This window comes from Leptidea sinapis, chromosome 13, assembly GCF_905404315.1.
Source record: "Leptidea sinapis chromosome 13, ilLepSina1.1, whole genome shotgun sequence".
Taxonomy (NCBI): Eukaryota; Metazoa; Arthropoda; class Insecta; order Lepidoptera; family Pieridae; genus Leptidea; species Leptidea sinapis.
This window is the reverse complement of record NC_066277.1, coordinates 12465993-12473652: the sequence shown is the minus strand read 5'-3', so window position 1 is coordinate 12473652 and position 7660 is coordinate 12465993. Positions and strand designations below refer to the sequence as shown.

Genomic DNA, 7660 nt, shown 5'->3' with positions numbered 1-7660 from the left:
GGAGGCAATAAGTTGCAGGTCGAGGTCTCTCCTTCTTTCACTGAGGTCCCAAGTTCTTTGTGACATCCGTTCCGCCTAAGTGTTAGTTTTATGTCCAATAACACGGAGCTGGTCTCTGTGTAGGTCATTTTGATGCGATTTCACTCAGCATCGACAGATGTGGGGTTAGCATCGAGGATCGAAAAGCGATTTCGAAGCTGCAGTTTAAATTTGTTGCTAATGTCTGGATTATTAAGTTTGCTAACATTAAACCATCGGCATGTCTTCGGCGTAGCGTAATTAGTTTGTGATGCTGACACTTTGAGATGCACTTTTGCAACTACAAGATGGTGGTCACTGTCAATGTCAGCAACTCTTTGATCACGCACATCCAAAGGCTAGGTTCTCCATTTAGAGATAATAGCCAGGTGGTCAAGATGGTTCTTAGTGATACCATCGGGTGCGAGTTCCATGTATATTTGTGATGGTCTCCGTGAATAAACAAAGTCCCTCCAAAAGGTTGGGTCATTGTTCTGACAGAACTCCAAGAAACGCTCTCCGTTCTCATTGCGTACTACTAGCCCATATTTGCCCATATTATGTCTTTCACAACCAAAATTGTCTGCACCTATTTGAGTGTAGTGTCTAATGCGCTAAAGAAATCATCCTTGAGCTCCTCACTTGCACTATTGGTGTTGACCTCTTGACGTTCTCAGTTCACCAAATCCATTTCTGCGAACTTCACTAAGGCCGAGTATTTTCGGTTTGTATCTAAGAATTTTTGCTTCTGCTTAAGCTAGTCGACTATCGTCACTTAGCGTTCACACATTCCAGCAAGCAATTAGTTACCACTATATCCTATACCCTAGCCCATTAATGGGGATGCCACCTCGGAGCCAACGGGCAGTCTCGGTTTTGTTCGGGTACCCTCCCTAGTGAGTGGATTCTGTTTTGAGGCGCAGAATATTCGCCTTATGCCCGGCATTCTCTGCCCAGCTGCATCACAAAGTTGGTGATCGCGCAACGGCACGGATGCAGCAGTCTCCAGGGTGACGATCGGGGACGTGGATGACTCGGACTAGTTAGGGCTCTACTTTGTTAGTGTTTCGCTACTTATGTGGTAGATAGATGGCTTCTTGGCATTTTGTAGGTAATGCTGTACTCACTTTGAGCTATTCTTCTCACTCACTCTCAATTTGATTGATGCGGTATCGGAAAAAGCATAAAATTATTTAAATAAAAAACTTTTAACGGCTACGTCAACTGTGTTGCAACAAATGAAAAAGATGATGCCAGAACATTAAAGGAAAAAAGGCAGACCACGTCTTAAATGGGAATATGACATAAAAGTAGCAGGTCGCAGGTCGAGTCCGCTCATTATAGAAAAGTTTGGGGGAGACCTATGCCGAAAGGCAAGACATCCAACAATCACCGGTGTAAATAGTAATTTCCTACGAATGAAAATAAATATAAATTTAAATAGAATTTCAGTATAGGTTGTATAACTTTTGCAAATGGGATAATGTATGTATATAGCTATAACATCACAATTTATTCCTCGTTTAAATTTTGTAATTTTTAATATAAAATTTTATAAAAACGCTACACCTTGTAAATTGAGATAAGCTTATATTTCACTTAATCTCTTACCCAGAATATCCTAGCTCTAATCGGACTTTATTTTATTCATTGAAAAATCCTTTTAACAACTTTAATTATCTAAATAACATTCTAAGATCAAACGTTGTTGTAGATGAGAGGTTTAATCAAAATTTCCTTTCACTATGACTGAAATTGTCACTTGATTGACATCAATGTTTCTTTTTGCTGTCAACAAAATAATATTCGAATAATCAGAGGGTATCGTGAGCAAACATCTTATAGGCACTGGTTTCCCACAGCCAGGAAAGATCTATAGATTAGCGACATAACTGCAAAAATCTGAATCATGCATCCAAGGCTCTCGGTAGGACAGATGACGATTGATAGAAATCCATGATGGCCGTTACAAAAATTATAACTGTAATATTTTGTACATCTTTAAACAAGAAATGGCAGAGAATGAATTTGATATCATTTTGGAATCCTAGATGACCGTTGAACAAATTTGTAATTGCAACATTATGTATATGTTTACTCAGACAAAAGGAGTGGCAGAGAAAGAATTTGGTATCATTTTGGAATCTAAGATGACCATTGTGTAAAATTATAATTGCAAAATTATGTATATATATCTTTACATAGAAAAAATAAGTGGCAGATAATGAATTTAGTATCATTTTTGGAATCCAAGATGAAGTTGAATATAATTATAATTGCAAACATTATGTATGTAAATTTACCTTGAAACAAGTAGTTGCAGAGTACGAATTTGGAATCATTTTTGGAATCTGAGATGACCGTTTAGTAAAATTATAATTGCAAACATTATGTTTATCTTTACCTAAAAAAAAGGAGTAGTAGAGAAATAATTTGGTATCATTTTGGAATCCAAAATGACCGTTGTGTAAAATTATAATTGGATAATTATATATATCTTTACCTAGAAAAAAGGAATGGCAGAAAACGATTTTGGTATCATCTTCAAAATTTCTAAAAATTTCTATATAGAAACTAGGAGTGGCAACGAACGAATTTGTTATTATTTTTGGAGTCCAAAATGACCGTTGTACAGAATTATAATTGGACCATTATATTTATCTTTATCTAGGAACAAGGAGTGAGAGAGAAACAAATTTTGTATCATTTTTGGAATCCCAGATGACCGTTGATCATATATACTCAAATATAAACAAAACAGTAAAAATCATAAAGAACCTTAAATCTAGAGACTTGCAATTACTCAAAATTGCGGTGGTTGGTTCCCTTCTTGTAAAGTTAAGTCTGTAGTTAAGTAACAGATTCAGCAGATGTTTAAGGATTCTCTCTATAAATCGCACTACTATCGCACAGGTTCCGTTACAGACGGATATTTAAGAATTTTTCTGCCTGCAATACCACATTATTCATTTTTATATTTGCACAAAATAAATGATGCACTGTCGCCCCAATTAGCACAAGGATAGTCACAAGAGAAAAGATGCACTCTTGAACGGATGATGTTCTATTTAAGATTAATTACCCTGTGGAATCCTCGTGTACTTTTATAAGACGTGTGTAACTCCACGAATTCGATACATAACATTAAGATAGATATCTGCTACCAGGACGTAAATATTATTTGAAGTCGGATATTAATCCTGTATGTAACGCTTTTTTAAGCGTAGCATAGTCATCACTAGAGCGTGCGTTTGAGTAAGGTAAGGGCTACTATCCCCAATAATAATAATAATAAGAATTTTATAAGGCATGTCGTTGCTGTTTCACTTGATTCCTACCGCCAAACCTACCTTCGCACGACGCGCCACAAGTCAGGATATCATCCCCACCATCTGGAGGTGTGGCGGTCCTCCACAGTGCGCATAACAAGGAATATTCTTCCACGTACTACAAAGCTGTGTAATGAGCTTCCTTGTGCGGTGTTTCCGGGACGATGCAACATGAGTACCTTCAAAAAAACGCGTCCACCTGTTATTCCTCTGGTGTTGCAAGAGAATGTCGGCAGCGGTCATCACTTAACACCGGGTGACCTGTACTCTCGTTTGTTCCTCCTAAAGCTTTTAATTAAAATAAATATTATTATAATAATAACGCATGTTTTATCCCACAAACAGGGGAGTTCTCTTTATTTCGGCGCGCCCCAGCCTTAAGTTGCTAAGAACAGTAGTTGATGTATGTGTGGACTAATTTCAAGTCCACCATATGTAATTATGATTCAAAATGAATCTTATTTACGGGTGAATAAAGCAGATATTTCTTTCAAAGGTGTAACTGAGTTGATATTTACAAACGACACGTTCCGTGTTCAATGTTAAAGAAAAGAAAGCATATTACAAAATACATTAAACAATTATGAAATACATACAACTTTTCTTTAACAATGAACAATTCAAATCACTGTTGCATTTTTGGCGGTTTATAATATTTTGCTTTAAATAATATGTCCAATACAAAGAAATAACTTTTCATATTAGAGTTATGTTAAAGATTAATATTAGAGAAAAACTCAATAATACTTTCTTTTGTTGCGTTTAGTATCAATATGTTAACTTAAGGTCTATATAAAACAAAATAATTGTCTATATAAAGTTATCTCTATAATCAACAACATGTTTTCTTGTCCATCTGTGCCCATGTATAGTGGCATGAATCCAGGAGCTGACGTTTATATGAGAGACTAGGGTCACGAAAGTGGGCTCAGTCACCGTGTCGCAGTCCTCAGACTTCCATGAGGAGATAATGCCCCATAGCACGCCGTTGAGGACAGCTGGTGCTCCTGTCTCCCGCTAAAATAAGACACGGTTGAAAATAATAATATGCAAGGTATCATATAAAGACTATACACGTAGAAATTAATGTTCCAAGTAATCATAGTATCTATAAGATACTTATATTTAATAAAAATATTTACAACTTTTTACATTACTGACGAACTATAAGAAAATCGAGACACTTTCCGATGCATGAGACCTGAGTTCTTGGTAGCTCATTATTTTATATAAATAGCTAGCAGACCCGGCAAATTTATAAAAAAAAAATTGGGGAGTCGGAGACTGTATCGTGGGATCAAATATGATATGATTGATGAGCTATGATTAACAGTAAAACATTAAACTTTAAATAAAAATTAAATTTTAATTAAATTTTAAGTAGTTTGTTAAATTTCTAGTTAAATAACTAGAAATTTATCATATAAAAAGTAAAAAAGTAAGTAACAATGTGTGTGTATGTCTGGGGTTTCTTTTTTCCCAGATGTATGAACAAAACATACTCTTATGTATCAGTAGGCTTGCCTGGGTATGTCGTTTACGATGTTAATACTCCACCCATACCGACTAAAAAACCTTCTCTAGCGTCAATCTCTTCTGCCCCACGATCGCCGCTAGGCATTACTTCATGGAGGGAGGCTCTAATAGCTACTGCTCCTCCGTCGTGCTAATGTCGCGGGGTTTCTATTCCGACCGCTTTCTTTCCAACCGACAGAGTTCCTGCAGAACTTTCATTGCAAAAGCACTTGTCGGAACTTTTGTCGGACTGCCATGTGTACAGAGACACATGTCATGGCTGTATGTGTATGTATGTTTGTGTGTGTTTTTGTAATACATATAGGAGGACAATTGGACAAAACAAGGGATCAAAATATTTTCAGTGTTTTCGTGATCTAAGTCTCCTAGATATTTACTGATTTTCTGATTTTTATTTTCATTTCCTTTGTACTTAGGTCTAATATACCGACATGTTTATGCATAAAATTAAATTAATATTAAGTTATATCAGGTTCTAGTCATTCCGAAAACTTGGTATTTTCTCTTGGGCGAGTTATATTAAATGTGAGTTTCAGTTTATTAGATCTAAAGCTTTACAACACTCATAATCAAATGCTTGCATCAAGAAAAATATTTATTTAAAAACCTTATATTCACCTCACAAGGATCCATTCCTACAGATGTATCCAGACATAACATGCTTTCTATAACATTTACTCCTTGTTCTTGCAATTGTTCGCCGCATTCCTCTGCATCAGTCGGATGTAAATGTGATTTTGTCAACAAACGACGTCGTTTGACTACTTCCATAGATTCATGACCTTGTGAGTTAGTTTTGGGGTCTTCCTAAAGTTTTAGTACAATGTACAAGTCCATGTTATGAAAACAGCTAGCATTAACCGTTTAAGGGCCGTTCCCAATATTATATCTACAGATAGAGACAAATCACTACCTTCTACTGTCAGTAATTAGCTGTCAATAATCTGAAGCTGTCCCAATATACCCGATAAGTCATTCTTAGCGCCTTATATTGGGACGCGTGAATTGCAATTTCCATACAAACTTCTATCGCTGATAAGCTATACGTCGTCCCATTGACAGATGCGTGTACGGATATGATGAGTTACCGTTGATAAGTTTATTGGGACAGAAAAGTCAACGATAGTTTCGATTTTAATCTCAAGTAAGAGATAGATTGAATATTGAGAACGGCCGTTACTGACACCATAGATAGTTCGTTACTTCACTTGAATTTGTTAAAAATTTCTACGACTAGAAAATATAAGAACCATTTAAGAAAAATCCAAATAAGGACATTATTTTCAAATTTCTGCCCCACTAACCAAAGTAACGTTCTATCTCTTGTCTATGGCGGCGTACCTTGAACAACGGCTTGTCAAAAACCTTACCTGTGAAACTATACTCCAAGAGGTTACAATGAAATGTGTCATTAATAAGTTTCTTCGTTTTTTCAGCAAGCGAATCGGATTCAAATTGATTGAAAACGTCACTGCTGTGGAAAGTCTCACCAATGCCAGATCAAATTCTGGCTTACTGTCATCAAAATGTGGGTGGATGTGAATCATTTTGACTGGAGAAAGTACTCCTCCTTTTTTATAATTAGAACTGCCTAGTCTGATTCGAAGTAGTCTCGGAATATCCCTTAAGCTGAAAGAAGATTTTGTCATTAATGCTTTCTGTGCCCTTTTTTTGGAACTGGATTTCTCCAAAATTGAATTAGATTAATAAGAATGTTTTGTTTGGTAAACTTTGCGGTTAATTTTTGTATCAGACAAACCGGCAAGCAGATAGTTTTGTATGTATTCATTTCTTTGATCATTTGTGTGTTTCACGAAGTTAATATCGATTACATTAGTTATGATAATGAGACGTTAATTACTGGAAAGGAATGGAGGAGGCCTTTACCCAGCTGGGATCCATTTGAAAATAATCAAGAAAACTAACATAGTGCATGCATTATAACTTACTAACATAAAAGTTAATAATAAAATAATCATGTTTGTCGACTAACCGTACTAACATACTAACACTAAAATGTAGAAATCAAATGGAAAATCATTAATAAAGGCTTTATTATTATTATTAATTACTTACGTGTACAGTGCATCAGCCCCCGTCAATATCCAACTATCATCAATCAGAGCTCCAGCACTTATGTAAGAGGATTTTTTCAAAATGGCTGCCATATATGGAAATAACTCATTATCGGATATCGAAGAATGTTCATTCACTTTACTTTTCTTGGCATTGTCTGCACTTACAGTAAAAAATGTAATGTGTGCAATAATTACAAATAATAACTTCATTATCCTGTGTTTTTGTTAATATATCTTTTTATATTTTACTATTTTGTATAAAATGAATAAATGAAATATATCAGTAACTTATATTTTAATTTATTTCAACTCTTTATGTCAAATATTCACTTGAATCTTGATAATTATGTTGATTGGTTCTGCGACTATATTATATTATACATCTTGAAACTTAGTAAAATGTTCTTTGATTGAATAGAAACATAGTAGAAAACTATTCAGATATAAATAAAACATAAAAGTAACTTATGAAAAAATACTAATTGTAGATTTAACAGCTTATTACACATCAAAACAAACTTAAGAACTAATAGGTAGGTAAACTTGAAAACATGTCACAGTACAATGAGGTCTTAGACATAAAATTATTAAACAGAACAGAAAGAGCAACATTTTATTATTTATAGCAATTTTTTGTATCATTATATTTTACATTTTGAGAATACTTAAGTTAACAAACTACTAAAAACTTTTAAATCT

The 7660-nt window shown here is 34.8% G+C and overlaps 1 protein-coding gene across 1 annotated transcript; it reads right to left on the bottom strand.

Annotated features, from left to right (window-relative positions):
• Window positions 1–4091: 4091 nt before the first annotated feature.
• LOC126967663 (trypsin-3-like) lies at window positions 4092–7219 on the bottom strand. The gene is made up of 4 exons (XM_050812246.1): window positions 6960–7219; window positions 6254–6512; window positions 5502–5690; window positions 4092–4364 (listed from the first exon to the last, which is right to left on the bottom strand). Exons 1-4 carry the CDS (start codon window positions 7169–7171, stop codon window positions 4158–4160), a joined length of 867 nt encoding a protein of 288 aa, XP_050668203.1. The 5' UTR covers window positions 7172–7219; the 3' UTR covers window positions 4092–4157.
• Window positions 7220–7660: the final 441 nt, after the last annotated feature.

Coding starts and splice junctions, on each gene's coding strand:
- LOC126967663 (XM_050812246.1), bottom strand. CDS start 7,171: ATGAAGTTATTATTTGTAATTATTGCACACATTACATTTTTTACTGTA. Junction 5,691..6,253: donor CTTGGAGTATAGTTTCACAG/GTAAGGTTTTTG, acceptor CTAAAACTTTAG/GAAGACCCCAAAACTAACTC. Junction 4,365..5,501: donor TAGGAATGGATCCTTGTGAG/GTGAATATAAGG, acceptor GTCTTATTTTAG/CGGGAGACAGGAGCACCAGC.